Source organism: Filicampus tigris, chromosome 4 (assembly GCF_054856515.1).
Source record: "Filicampus tigris isolate MCC_2025a chromosome 4, RoL_Ftig_1.0, whole genome shotgun sequence".
Classification (NCBI taxonomy): Eukaryota; Metazoa; Chordata; class Actinopteri; order Syngnathiformes; family Syngnathidae; genus Filicampus; species Filicampus tigris.
The window spans coordinates 9575782-9591113 of record NC_141220.1 but is presented as its reverse complement, the minus strand read 5'-3'; the positions used below and the strand labels follow the sequence as shown (position 1 = coordinate 9591113).

Sequence of the window (15332 nt, the reverse complement as noted above, 5' to 3'; positions counted from 1 at the left end):
CAGAAGTGATACATACCCAATGTGGACACTTCCCCATTCCTGCTATGTGGAGTCGCTGTATCTCCTGTTGAGGTCACAGGCCTCATGGCAGGAGCAGAGAGGATTTCGTTGCATGTGACGCTTTTGTATCCGAAGAATGCGGTCCAAACTTTCAAGCTACGAAAAAATCCGCTGGCCTGTGAGATCCAATGGGGATCTGTCTTATCGATCGTCATGTATTTTTACTGCTCAAACTCAAGAGTGGATTTATGCTGCACGTTTCAAAGTTCCCATTTTATGCTCCCAACAGGCACAGTTCTGATATTGGTCGTAATATTGTAGAGATACGAGGGGGGAAGGTTTGTGGTTTTAGCACACTTAGCGGACATGCCCACAGCGTTTGCGAATCGAAAGAATGGTGTGATTGTTTTCCCCTCCGGAATTTGAATCCTCATTTTATATACTTACAAATTGATTTTTTTTTTTTTTTTTTTAATCATTCATATTCGTCAGGGTTGCTAACAAAATTCTTCTCTGTAAGGTGTCAAATTTAGAAGACCTTTTCACTTTACAGGAATTTTAAACTTGTAATGTAAATGCTACTGAGGTGTATGGCGGTCTACAAACGCAATGTTGTAATTACTTGAGTCGTACAACCGCTACACTACACGGCGCTACACAACTGCAGAAAATGTGGTACCTTGCTTGTACCTTGGACCATCTTCTGTCTGTTGGACCACATGACTTCTTTCTGGGATGAATTCAGTAAGGTTCTTTAAATATTTGCTGACGTGTCGGGACCTTCGGGCCATTTCTGTGTTCGTTCTCCTGTGCTGTGACTCCTTGCCTTCCCTTGTGCCTTCCCCATCAGTCTCTTGTTTTGGGGTTTTTCCAAATATTGGAAAGTTAAACACTTCTGATGAGAGTGCATTGAAGCACAGCTTGAAACTATTTATCGCAACCTGTTCAGCATGGGAAATGATGAAATGTGTTACTATATCCTCTGTGAGAAGCAATTTAGTACAAGCAAACAAGGTAAGAAAAGGTAAGTGAAGCTGCCAAAACAAAGTTTGGTTTTGTGTTCAACCTACCCGCTAGTATTCAGAATACGTGTTTGATGACATTCCAGACTGGTTGTGTTGTGTTGATTTTCTGCAATACCTTGACTGCACTTCTTTTGGGTTTTAATTCTCATGGCTGTCCTCTTCATGCATCCACTTTTCTCCCCCAGTAAGACCCAGACAAGATACTTGACTGAATTGAGATGTGAAAGGCCAATTGTCATGATTAGGAAAACACTTTGTGATGGTTTATGCTAATGTTGGTAGGTTAGCCTGCTAAAGAAGATGCGTGCCTGTGCTCAACAGCAGCCCTCTGGTATTAAGAAGGCTTCAATATTTACTTCCAACCTTTAACTTCTTAAGTGCTTGAATTATGCAATTCTTGTAATGATCATCTTATAATTTCCTTCTCTTAGCCTTATTTAAACTTTGATTTTGCTGTCATGATTTTTGTCTCATCTAAACTTGATGACATTTCAGTTTGCAACTTTGTAACCATTAATATGATGCAAGCATTTAAAAGGGGATTTTTTAAAAATGTAACGCATCAACAGTACTGTTGTCCCTCCTCCTTCAACTTTCCCTCCTGTTCATGCTTGCAAACATACTGCACACCAGCGCTCTCACACACCTTTCTAACAGCATATGTCGCGCAAGGCTTTTTCGTTTGAACGATGCTGTTGTTAACTTGTTCCTTCTAATAACTATGAATACACTTGTGTATTGTGTTTCTTGCTGTGATATGTGTTTATGTTTGGAGGTGAAAGTCCACTTGTTCCACTTTTGCATGACTGTCATATTCAAATGGGGAAGTCCCACAGACATGACTGTCATATTCAAATGGGGAAGTCCCACAGACACTTTTACAGGGTTTTAAAAAATGTTGCATAAGATGTCAAGTGTGAAGAGTTGCGCGAGTAATCAGGGTTGTCCCAGCTGTTGATACGGGCAGCCACAGAAGCATTGTGGTGCGATCTTCGGCATTTTGTTACGGGATAGGATCCGTAAGCACCATCCAAAATGAATGTAACTCCTCCGATCACAAATTCCGAATAGACTGAGGTTTACTTTTTCTGCTGTGTGAAAATCCATTAAGAACAAGACATATACTGTATTCCTTTTTTTTCCTGAACTATTGAGTTTTGCTGGTGTATACAATTGTATCAAAACATTAATAAAGTATGCAAAGTTCATAGAAATGGGAAAAATTGTGAATTGGGAGCACATACTGTATTTTGACGTTATAATGATCGCACCAAACCAAAGTGTAAGAAAAAGTATATGTACTGAAATAATCACCAACCCATGGCCTTGAACACAAAACCTTTATTCTTTTGTCATTCGGTTGTAACTGGTTTGGTACACAGGTGAAATGTACCTTCTGCCATCTAGTGGAATTATACATGCCATTCTTCTGCCTCTCACGATTCGTCGCATTGACAAATTAAAAAAGATACAGTAGGCTACATGATTTAGAGAAAATCGGTGTACATTATTTTCAGAATATCCCGCGGCACACCTGATGGTCTCTCACCGCACACTAATGTGTTGCGACACGGTGGCTGGCAATCACTGATCTAATGAGATCCACAGGAACCTTATGACCAAATTTTATGTTTTTACAACAGTGATGACACTGCTGTCAGATAGGGCAAGACTGAAAGAGTGCTAGTATTGGGTAAAATAAGAGAGCATTACAGGCAAAACAACACACACAAGAAAAGACTCACGTGAGTTAGCCTGATAAAAGAAGAGAAAATGGATGGATTCATCCAAAACATTTTTTATCCTTATGAGGTTAAGATGGGCAGCACAGTTAGCACGCCTGCCACGGTTCAGAGTTTCGGGGTTACAATGTCGACTCAGGCCTTCCTGGCTGATGTTTGCATCTTCTCCCCGTATAAACAATGCATGTTAGGTTGTAGACTCTAAAAAGAAATATAAGAAAATAAACGAAAATTGATGGATGGCTTGGCGGCACCATGGTCGACTGGTTAACACGTCCGCCTCACAGTTCAGAGGTCGTGGGTTCGATCCCGGCTCCGGCCTTCCTGTGTGGGGTTTGCATGTTCTCCCCGTGCCTCCGTGGGTTTTCTCCGGGTACTCTGGTTTCCTCTCACATTCAAAAACATGCATGGTAGGTCGATTGGACTCTCTAAATTGCCCCTAGGTGTGATTGTGAGTGCGAATGTTTGTTTGTCTCTGTGTGCCCTGCGATTGGCTGGCAACCAATTCAGGGGATCCCCCGCCCACTGCCCGAAGACAGCTGGGATGGGCTCCAGCACGCCCCGCGACCCTTGTGAGGAGAAGCGGTATCGATAATGGATGGATGGATGATGGATGGGTGACACGTTTTAAGTTTTGGGGAGACGACCAGAACGGGCACAACACAACACGGGGGCTAGGGGGTGCTATAGCACCGACAGTAATGTGTGGAGCTCCAGTAAAGCCCAACCCACCACAATTGCCACGCCCGGTATTTTATTTTATACGTTAACACATTTTTTATTCGTATGATTACATTTAATAACATTAAGACGTTCACAACTAACCACTCTGCTCTAATTCAATCCCTGCTCCCATGATTACCTTTACCCCGTTTGTGTTAGTGAGGGAGGGGGAACGGCGGGGGTCGGTAACGAGGGAGTCCTGCGCTTTAGGTTCGAGATTTTGCCATTGGTCCGTTGTCACTTGTACGTATTAGGCTTAAGTGTTGGAATGTTATTTATCTAAATTCAATTAAAACATAGGCCTGCGTTTATATTGAACAACCTTGTGCGGTTGATCATCCTTAAAAAAACACACAAAAAAAACCCGACAGTCTCTGAATAAAAAAGTGAAGTGATGAAATCGATTATTTTATCAGCAACCCACCCATCGCCAAGCCTCCTCTAAGTCCCATAAAATGTGTTGGCACCGTGCCTGGACCAGAAGGTGAATTGGTTGCAATTTCTGATTTATACCAGAAGGTGGCGTAATTATCTTTTTTTCCACATACATTGAGTCGCTGAGTTTCTTCTGAAAAAGACCGCCAGTGCGCAGATAATACTTAACAGTACCTGAACAAACCCAAGTAGTTTCCCCCCTAACATTTTTAAGCATGGTGCACATTTAAAACGGCAAGAAAATTATTTCTTGTTATCAAACTGTCCACTCTGAGATGGTGCTGAAATGCCTCTAGGCACCTGCACTTCAATTTGGGATTATGAACTCCCTCTGCGTGCGGTTTTAATACCGCAGCAATGTCTTTTGATTCCAACAACAACGAACGCAACAGAGTGCACATAGCCTGCATGTCATAAACAATGTTTACTTTGGAGTGAATCGCGTCCTCGCGCCACTTGTCTAATTGCCAATTACTGTGCACAGAGACACGCTTAGCATATATTTGGCTGCGAAGAGCTGTAGCCTGGATACAGCACCAAGCGTCTTGGTATTTGTGATCGTAAAGCGCCAGAGGAGAACGATGGTGGGGGGAGAGGACTTAAAATTTGAAGACTTGCCAGGGGTACATTGTCAAATTCAAAAGGCATTTCAAAGAGTCCAACCATTCACTTTTTCATTCTCCCCTTTTTTTCCAGTCTTTTCTGTGTCTCCCCCCCCCCCCCCCCACACCGCCCAACCTCTCCCCCTCGAGCTCCCTGCTTTCTACTCGCACGGTTGCAGGCCGTTTGAATGGACCAATGGGCCTTCAAGTTGGAGACATTGGAATGCAAATTAGTCCAGCGCGTGCTCAGGGCCCAGTGAAAGCTCAGATTGTTTATTGAGCTCCCGGAGCCACGCGCCTGGCCCGAGGGAGCCGGCCCGCAGAAGAATCACACAGCGGGGGCGGGGCCTCGCCACGGAGCGTGCGAGGAGGGGGTGGGTGCTTGGGTGGGGTGTGTGTCAGGGCGCGTGTTGAAAAAGAGGAGTGCTGCCAAAGTTTGGGTCACATAGGCTCGTGCAGAACAGCAGTCAAGAGAGACTTGGACCACAGTCGGCCACCACACGGTCCCCCCACGCGAAGGACACGAGAGCCAAGCGTCACCGCATCCATCACGGGAGCTGTCACAGACATGGCAACCATCACCACCACGCAGACCGCCTTCGCCTTCGCGCTCACTGAGAGACGCGCCGGTTTGAGCGTGCACGCCCCGGCGCACGATTGCTCGCTCCCGACCGCGCACGAGCAGAACCGAAGCAAGGTGCTGAAGAGACAGCGCTCCAACTCGCCCGAGCTGCTGCGCTGCAAGCGGCGCCTGAGCTTCAACGGCCTGGGCTACTCCATCCCGCAGCAGCAGCCCGTGGCCGTGGCCCGGCGGAACGAACGGGAGCGGAACCGGGTCAAGCAGGTCAACATGGGCTTCCAGACGCTGCGCCAGCACGTGCCCAACGGGGCCGCCAACAAGAAGATGAGCAAAGTGGAGACTCTGCGCTCAGCGGTGGAGTACATCCGAGCTTTGCAGCAGCTTTTAGACGAGCACGACGCGGTGTCGGCGGCGTTCCAGTGTGGGCTGCCCTCGCCGACGCTTTCCAACGCCTACTCGGCCGACCCGGAGTCGCCCCACTCCACGTACTCGTCCGACGAGCCTCTGAGCTCCGAGGAGCAGGAGTTGTTGGACTTCACCACTTGGTTCGACCGGTACTGACGCAGCACCACACGGCGGCGCCCGTGCGTAAAAGCGAGCCGGTGCATGGCCCAGACTGGACACACGGCAGGTTCGAACAATGTTGTGACCGCCCGCCCTCACTTGACTCTGCTAGCAAAGCAGCCAAGCAATAATGACAGGAGTCGAGGGAACGACGGAGTGAAGGACTTGGACTGTGTCATGTTGACGCGCAGAAGTAAATACTGTTGAATAAGTGCAATTAGCTGACGCTCTCACACGCACACACACGCACACTCACACACACACACACACACACACACACGCACACACACACACACACGCAACCACTACCGCAACCGTCCTCAAATGGCTGAAGATGCATGGACAGACATGTACATTTCTTTCTTGCTATTCATTGTAACATGAAGACCTATTTTTGTACACTGAAAATTGTCACTGACTGATGGGCTAGGTTTTATCAGCAATATCAAGGTTACTACCTGGGACGAATTGTAGTTTATTTCCCCTTTTGATATAAATATATCTAAAAATAAGGGGCGATAAGGAGATCTCTTTTGATGTATGCACTTGCTCTCCACTTCCTGTAGCCTCCAAATGTACATATTTGATTTTAACAGATATATTTGTGTAAAACGATTTTTATAAATAAAATAATCTATTTATATTACATGCCTGTGTGTGTGTGTGTGTGTGTGTCGCTTTGCTTCCATCTTTATGACCTTATGTTCTCGCGTGGGAGGGAGTGTGTGGCGGTAATTGAGCAAACTACGGAGCACTTCTATTCAAGTCCAGCCCCCGCCCGCCTCCTCGGTGACCTTTCCCCGATTTGATTGGGCACATGGGGCTAAAATTGCGCAGCTGGGTGAGCCCTCAATAAGCATTAGAGACGCGCACCTTCCACGACTCTTTGTCTGCATTCAGGGAGGGGAGATTAATATTACTTTTCTTGCATTGCATTGTTTCATGCCTGCACTATTCCGCCTGCAGGGAGAGTGCTTTTTTGGAGGGGAGGGCAATTCACTCTTCTCAAAGCCCATTTGAAATACGGCCCCGGGAACGTCAGCAAGACAATACTCAGGTCAAAATTCGTATTGGCCCGACTCAGATCAATCTAAATAAAAACCTGGCCTTGTAGGCTAGTTGTATCCCCGACTGTGTTTTTCATGCGAGGCTCAATCACAAGCACACCTCGCGCAAAATAGGGAGCACAACACCCCACTGTGGGCGCCATTGTGCTTTCTTTGCACCTCATTATTTAAATTTGGGTCCTTCATTGGAGATGATTAAACTCAATTATAACTATTATCATCATAGCCATCAAAGTCTGATGGCAAAAAGAGCCACACAGATCGATCATGACTCAAAGTGTATTGTTTTCCTGATGCAGCACATTACGAGGTCACAATTATATGTATTCCGTAGCTAAAATATGTTTGATAAAATAATATCAATATATAAGTCTGACTCTGTGTCTGCCCCTCTCCCTTTCTCTACTTTATTTATAATTAATTTAATAATTATTTTGACAATTTCGGTTATATTACTATTGATTTAATTAAATATTGTGCTATTAATTTTTTTTTTCCAAAATCCTTATCATTGTACTTATAATTGAGTAAAATCTCTGAGAGCGAACACAATCTCTTTTAACTTCAAAGCAAATTTCACACAGCAAGTTCATGTATAGCGATATTGTGTTTAAACATAAAGTGCCATGAAAGTATAGCAAATCAGTTAACTGGCCATCAGACTAAAAGAATTATACAAAGTGCATAAAATAACATCAACTTCATGCTTTTTAGCATTCTCAACCTTCATTAAAGTGCAACAATAAGTTAGCCATTGTACTGTCGCTTCGCTAGACAACTAACAATGTACTTAATCGGAACTTTGATTTTATCGGCGGCACACCCGTGGCACAGTGACGAGTATGAGGAGGGAGAGTCTTGTGTGTGCCTGGGCGGGTGTATTCACATAGAGAATAAACACACATAACATCGTGGTATACTTTGTCTTCCTTTAAATATGATTTTTACTCACTTTCACCCTCGATAAGTGTGCTGTTTTTTGACACAACGGTAAGTTCTGTTTTGGGTTACATGGTAATCATCGCAAACTCCTCTCACCTTTTCAAAGGTACAATTCTGTGGTGGTTTAAAGTTTAAACAATAACGTTCTCATTATTATGATTACATTTACTCCTCGATTGGCTCAGTTGGTTCTTCTGTCTCTTTGGGAGGGTATGGGGCGTGGGTCCTATTCAACTGAAGTTTAAGTTACGGGTCCTTGAATGCTCTGTAAAAAGGCTACACACCCACACACGCACGCACACACTTACACGCACACGGCCTGCAGGTGTTAGCCACGTGCCTGCACTTGGGGTTGGGGGAGGCTGGGGGCGGTGACAAAAACTCTGGTGCATCTATTGGTCGGTGGCACAGTCAGGATCAAACAAGTGATAAATGACTTCAAGGACATAATGTGTCGTATAGCCCTCCTACGACACCAGGACTCCCAAAGACAAATCAAATTTGGGCGTGCAACACCCCGCTGCCCCATTATGACACGCTTGATGGTGTCTCTGATGTCCTTGAGTGTCAACCAGAGGCCAGCTCCCGCAATGAAAGAAAGCGTTTGTCCATTGACGGATTGATTGATACGCAATTTTCTCCTCTGCTATGGCGGGACAAGATGAATTTATTCATGCTACTTTGTCCTGTAGGGTCATTTTCATGTTGCAAATATAAGGGCCATGTTCATGTTAATCCATCATTAAATGATCCATCACATGCAACCCATTTGTGCAGCCAGGCCAATGTGCCGAGAGTCAAGAGTTGGGGGGTGAGGAGGGGCGGGGTGTCCCCGCAAACAAGCAACACAACACAGCATTAAGAATTCAGAGCATATTTACATGATATCAATCTAAGTGGTGCTGTTTGCATAACTGATTTGTGAGACACCACTGAGGAGCTCAGTGTGATTCATTCAGCCCTACAAAGTGAGATCAGCATGTCTTTTTCTTTGTACTCACTTGTATTTGTCGTAGTTGTATTCATATACATTATGAAACAAAGGCCATCATTATATTATATCAAATATTCAGAACACGCGCACACACACACACACAAAGCTACCACTACAGCAAGAAGCTACAGTTAAATTGGAGTCCCTATGTGGTAAATTCTGTTGCTTTGAAGATCCCAATAAACATGACCTCCATCATCCATAAATGGAAGAATTTTGTAACCACCGGGACTCTTCCCTGCCTGTCTACACTGAGTGATAGGAGGAGAAGAAACCTCTGTCAGAGCTCCAGTGTTCCACTATTGGAAGAAGAGAATCTTCCAAAAGAACAACAATCTTTTGAAGCAATCTATCAACCAGGCCTGTTTGGAAGAGTGGCCATGCAGCAAATGGTAGACTGCAGGATTGAGGCACAAATGAAAGCAGAAAGCATCTTGGATGGAAGCCGGTTCCATCACGCTCTTGACCTCAGACGGGCCTGACGTTTCATCCGTCAGCAGGACAATGACCCTGAGCAAAGAGGCAAGACAATAAAAGAGCGGCTTCTGGACAACTCTGTGAATGTGCTTCAGTGGCTCAGGCAGAGCCAAAGCTTCCAAGAATCCAACTGAACATCTACCGAGAGGTCTGAAAAAGGCTGTGCACTGACACTCCCCGTCCAACTTGATGGAACTTATGAAACTGCCCTAAAATAGGTGGGCCGAGCTTGTGGCATCATTTTCCAAATGACTTGAAACAGTGACAGCTGCCAAAGGTGCATCGACAAAGTATTGAACAAAGGCAGAGAACATTTTTTTGTTTTTGATACATGTGCGCTTCCGCCACCCATATTGTCGGTTTTATTTTTGTTCTTATCTTTTTTTTTTTTTTTTTTTCAAAAAGTAAAACAGTCTGAATCAGTTACAAATAAATTATAGTATGTTCATTTAACAACACACAAAAAAGGGAAAAGTTAGTTCTGGTTCCATTAACAGAGAAACAAATCAAAAGAACCCTTAGGGTGCTGACCCAGGTCATAGTCAGAAGAAAACAGCATCTTTAGGGCTTGAAAAGGTCTGACATTATTTAGAGGATGTGTGTGGGAGTGTTTGTTCACATGTGATGGAGGCACTAATTGACGTAGACTGCACTTAAAAATTGGCATGTTTTTGTCAAAACAAAACAAATTGACAAACTTTTTTATTTGCATTTGAGAGTTTAGCATTTGTTTGATGCTGAGCTGTAGAAAACAAGTTGAGGGTCTTGTGGGCTATTCCAACCAGAGAAACGGACCACGTTTACATGCAGTCAATATTCGGTTAAGGTCAAAAATTCCAATTTCCGAAACATTCGGAATATACCGTTTACATGAATGAGGAGACAGAGTTTTTAAAAACCTGAATTAGAGCATATTCAGGTTTTCGTACGCATTTCCATGGGATTTAAAAAAACAAATACTGCCAATATTCGTGTTTTAAACGGGTTATAGACCGGATGTAAACACAGTCAGTGACAAAAGCTGTCGTTAGCACCGACACAATCTGAGAGCTGTCCTGGCTGGGTTCCATCCCATATTGTAGGTCGCTAAAGTTGGGGTTGGCATGGAAACGAATGTATGACTATTCTCCTGATTATAAGTCCAAAAATGTAAAGTGAGCTGTAATCCTAACCAGAGCACACAGATTTATCTTGATGATGATGATGATGATATTAGGTCTCTGCTGAAAATGGTGACAATTTACATTGAGTATTTCCATAGTGTTATACCGGGTTAATTGTGTCTCTCGAACTTGAATTTGTCCTTCCTCTCAATGGGGCTATGTGTGCTGGAAATCCACACTCCAAGCAAAAGTCTTAAATAGATGTCTTCTGTTGACAGCCACAAAGTCACTTGTGCTTAGTGAAGAAAAAAGTCAATCTTCAGTCCACGGAATGAAAAGGGGCATGGACGTGAATCCCTGACACCCTTGACACCTCTGCATGTGTGAGGAACCAAGCTCAGGCTGGAAGAGGGGGGGGGGGAAGGAGTTGGAGGTGCGGCTGTGTAGTAGTGTGTTGTGTGGAGGTGGCGGGGGCTGTGATTTGCATGGGCTATTGTGCTGCACAAGTTTGGGTGTTTTTTTTCTGTCCCGGGCCCTTTTGGCCATTTACTTCCACTCTGGCTGGCTGTGGTGGGCTGTGAATAGTCTCTGCTTGGAGGAGACACAAAGGTGCTTTTGTGCTCCGGCTGCACCATATTCATCATGTAATGCCTGTAAGACAAATCTGATTGGACGTCTGTGTCACTTTGATGTGGGTCCAGAATGCGAGTGGCCCTGAGATTGCTAACTTCACTCTCTATTGCCTATTCTGCAGCAGTGATACGGGGGTGGAGGAAAGGCAGAGTGAGAAGAGGTGGCTTGGGGGAGAAGGAAAGCGCAGGCAGGGGGTACGACTCATTATTTGCAGGAGAAAATTCATAATAAATTTGCCCATTCTCCAAAACCGGGTCGAGATGATTGACACTACTTTACACCAGGCTCAACAAAAGCGTTGATTTGAGCAGAATACCAAATGAATGGGGCGAGCGTGGACCTAATTCAAACAATTTTAATCCTCTCTGTCCTCCCTTATTTCTCCGCTGCCCATTACCTCACACTTACCCTCTTTCTCAGCTCCAACTTTCTTGCCTCTTTTGTCTCATTTTACAGGTTAATTCTACTCTAACGGATGTGCTAATTATTGATGGTTTAAACTGGAGGCTGGTGGACTCCTGTGATACAGAGCTTATGCTGGCCCAATGATTTAGCGCAAGCTTGAAGCATGCGGTGTGTGCTTTTCTTTTGGGCTATATGAGGAAGTTAGAGTCAATATGAGCACGAAATTTGGAAATGCAGGGAAAATAAAAAAGACATTTCAATATAATGAGTAGAAAATGACAAACATAGAGCCTTAGTATTATTATCGTTATCCATTTTTATAGCACTTGTTCTCATTAGCCCATATGCATATCCCAACAACCGGTCACATTCACTTTCACCTTGCACGCACGCCTTCTGAAGCTCAGATGAAGTCGGAGTTCCTACAGAAAACTTAAAAACTCAGAGCCAGGATTTGAACCCGGAACATCTCAACTGTGACCCAAACATGCTAATCTCGATTTCACACTCTAAAAACAGTTGGTTTAAAAATAACACAATTTTGGGCCAAAAAAGGACCGATCCACTACTTGACCCAACGTGTGGATTGGTCAATTTTTGACCCGCAATTGTGTTATTTTTAACCCAACTGTTTTACAGTGCATGTTTTATAATTAGTAGTAGTATTAAATAGTTACATTTCTTTACATTTCATTTAAGGAGTACATTAGGCTTGCTAGTAGTCCATCAGACTACTACAGACAAGCATATCAAAATGCTGTTTAAAACATAATTATTGTACAGGTGTTGCATTGACTAAGGATATAGGCGATTTAAGCAGAGGTGTCCAGCATCCTGCGTAGATGTTTTAAGGTAAAAAAAAAAAGTCTTGTCAACACACAGGTCCTTGTTTTAAGAGGGTGATGAAATACAATAAAGATTGTAGTAATGATAATAATAATAATATTACTTTCAACTCATTGATTTATAAAATGATTTAGAGGGTTTAATGCATGAAAATCACGTTACACCACCTGCGCCAAGACCTGATTCCAACAGGCGGTTCCGCCACTACCCCTAAGATGAAAAATCAGATGTTGGCTCCCCACGCTCCACCGTTTTTATGGCCCGAAATTTTTGTGTCGATGGGGAGTGGCTGGTGTGGGAGCTGATGATGGATATTTGAATGATGATGTGCAAAGGTCGCTTGATGCCTGGGGCAAACATCAGCTTTTCATGCAACAATAACAATTTCTTGACGGCGGCGAGGGGGTGGCGGGTAACAGATATTTGAACAACATATCAAGTACATGTTGGGGCGTTCACGCATGACGTGCGTTCTCGATGATGTCCCAGTGCGTCTCCTCGCGCCAATTGGGGCCCCCCCCCCACAGACGGTGGTGCCTGATGAACTTTCCAGTATCTACGCGTGGGGAGCGGCAGCCCAGCCAGCAGGCGTAAAGTTTAGTTAACTTTCAGTCACCAAAATTTCAGGGGCATCCAGGGACATGTCAAAGAAACACCCCTGGTACACCGAACGGCCAACATGGCGCAGCACCATCTGCCAAATTCCCAAATATGCTCAACAAGGTTTGCGCCAGCAAAAAAATCACAAAAAAAAGATGCAACTGTTTTTATGCTTGAACGCATTTGCACTGACTCCAAATATGGATCCCAAGATGTTAAGTCATCATTTAAAAAAAAGTGACTCCTCAAACGGTCTGAATACACATCATGTGGAGACTTGTCCTTTCGAAGTTCCGTTTAAAAAGCTTGTCCGCTTTCTCCTGCCACCATCAGGTGTTTTCTTTCACTCAACAAAACGTTGTAACGTCTTAAAGATGGCTTGCTGTGCAAATTTGTTGTCTGTCTACAGGTCTCAGTTTTACACACACATACGCGCACGCACACACCCCAACCCGCTTCCAAACATTCAAACACATATTGTACTCACACAGTTATGCCCCTGAGTTCTAAGCAGGTTGGAGCATGCCCCTGCAGAACTTGATCAGTGACACACAGCAATACACACACTGTCGTCAATATGGCACATGTTTCTATTGTTCGCCTTAGACAGAGGCATTTTTGTCTCATGTGTATCATTGCATTATCTCATCTTAGCGTTGCATCTGGTTGGTTGTTCAAGTTCTCTGCATTACTATTTGGAAGTACAAAAAACAAAAACACAACCTTCTCCCAAACTGAAGTTAGTATCCCAGCTAGGGCATGTGCAGTTGAAAATAGTCTAAAGTACCTGAAAGTGATACTTGTGTACGGTACAAGCATCTTAATGGAAAATAACTTCAGAAGAAGAGAGAGATATCTTGTAGAATATTGAATAAAACTCTTAAAGTATCTGACATCAACTGTACTTGAATATCAAAAATATTTTCTCACACTAAATGTACCGGTACTTAAAGTAGAAGTATTTGAAAAGTGCATAGTTAGAGATTTGATTCTGTTATTCGTTTTTATTTCATAGTTATGTAGTTAATTATTTATTTTATTTCAGTGGTGTAGTTAAAGTGCTGCGAGTTTACTAGTGAGCAAAGTAGCCTCGCCATCACGTTTTCCCTATGCCAAAACAAGCTCACGATAACTAAAGCAACATTGATATTTTCACTTCATTGAATTAATATAAATTAATTAACCTACCAGGATGGACAGGGAGTTTTGGAATATCAATATTTCTGTCACTTTAAGTAGAAGCACTTCATCCTTGGGGAAGAGTCATTCACTGTAAAAACAATTCCTGTAAATAGGCCAAAGGAATGAAGTATGCCCCAATGGAAAGATTCCAACATTTGGTTCAATGGTCGAAAAAAGGTGGCTCATTAAAATGAATAAAGAATAAATAATGCAAACAATAAATTAAGATTACTAACTAGTTTGAAGCAAAGTTCTTTGCAATAAAAAACATAAGGAACAAAGTTAAACAGTAATACAGGGAACAAAGACAAATAATTGTAGTTATCTTCATTCGGCGGTCCGTCTATCCGTCACTGACGGACGCCCGTTTTGCTGACGGTTGACGAATGACGGGAAAAGTTTTAAAACAGACGGAATAAGCATAGATGGAAACCCCTTTGTTTAGTCCTCCATTTGTATGCAGTCCATCATTAGTCTATTTTTCGCAGAGAGGCTTCGATGGCCGCGGCGAGCGCGGGGCGAAAATAGTGAGTTGTTGTTGCTTGGGGGACAGTTTTGAGTGAGGGACCAGGCTGTCAAAGCAACCAGGCAGTTAGTAACTATTTCTGTTTTGCTCGACGGCACGCCTTTCCCGCGCTGAGTTGAAAGGAAATGAGAGGAGCCACTTTTGATTGGCGTTCACTCAGCGGTGCAAACTCCCAATGTGGTGAACTAGGCAAGATTTTCTATGCCCCCCCCCCCCCCCCTGTGTCAGTGACGAAACATACACAAAGGAAAAAATTGAATATCATTTTTACCTTTCTTCATATATAAGAAATAATAAGAATCTAATATATATAATATAATAAAAAAAAAAATATATTTTTTCTATTTATTTAGAATATTTACAATATTTTTCTAGAAAATTAAATTAGTAGTCAAACATGGTTGAGCATGCACAGTGCACACACACAGATGCACACACACGTGCATTTGCGCGCATGCCCCACAAGTCCCCCCTATTATCAGCAGAGATGCCCTGTCTTATGAAGTCCTGCCCCCTCCCTAAAACAAGGTAAAGGGGGGATTAGTGAGCACCATTTAGGGGCTCCTTTCAGTGCCCCGTTTCATTTCATTAGCTTGTGACCTCTCCAGTTAATTATTTTGATCTGGCCACAGGCCTGGCCTGCGTTTAATGATGCTGACTTACTCACCGCCCCCATCACAGAGCACAATACTTAACACACCCATTGAGGCCAAGGAATAGGAGGAGTAAAAAGGGATGAGGAGAGAAAAGAGAAAGATTGAGAGTGGCATTTACCAGTCACCAGCAGCGGCTGTATGGAAAGGAGCAGAGTGATGGCAGGGTGGCGTAAAGCCTTCAGACTTTTTGTCAGTATATGCTATTGTCCCCCACTGATGGAGTGGCTCTT

General features: G+C 43.6%; 1 protein-coding gene across 1 annotated transcript; it reads left to right on the top strand.

Moving 5' to 3' along the window:
• The first annotated feature begins 4971 nt into the window (after positions 1-4971).
• On the top strand, positions 4972-6317 carry ascl1b (achaete-scute family bHLH transcription factor 1b). Its single transcript, XM_086028781.1, has one exon. It carries the CDS (start codon positions 5096-5098, stop codon positions 5666-5668), a length of 573 nt encoding a protein of 190 aa, XP_085884907.1. The 5' UTR covers positions 4972-5095; the 3' UTR covers positions 5669-6317.
• The last annotated feature ends 9015 nt before the right edge of the window (positions 6318-15332 follow it).

What these genes read in the sequence shown, in the direction of transcription:
- ascl1b (XM_086028781.1), top strand. Translation starts at nt 5,096, where the DNA reads ATGGCAACCATCACCACCACGCAGACCGCCTTCGCCTTCGCGCTCACT.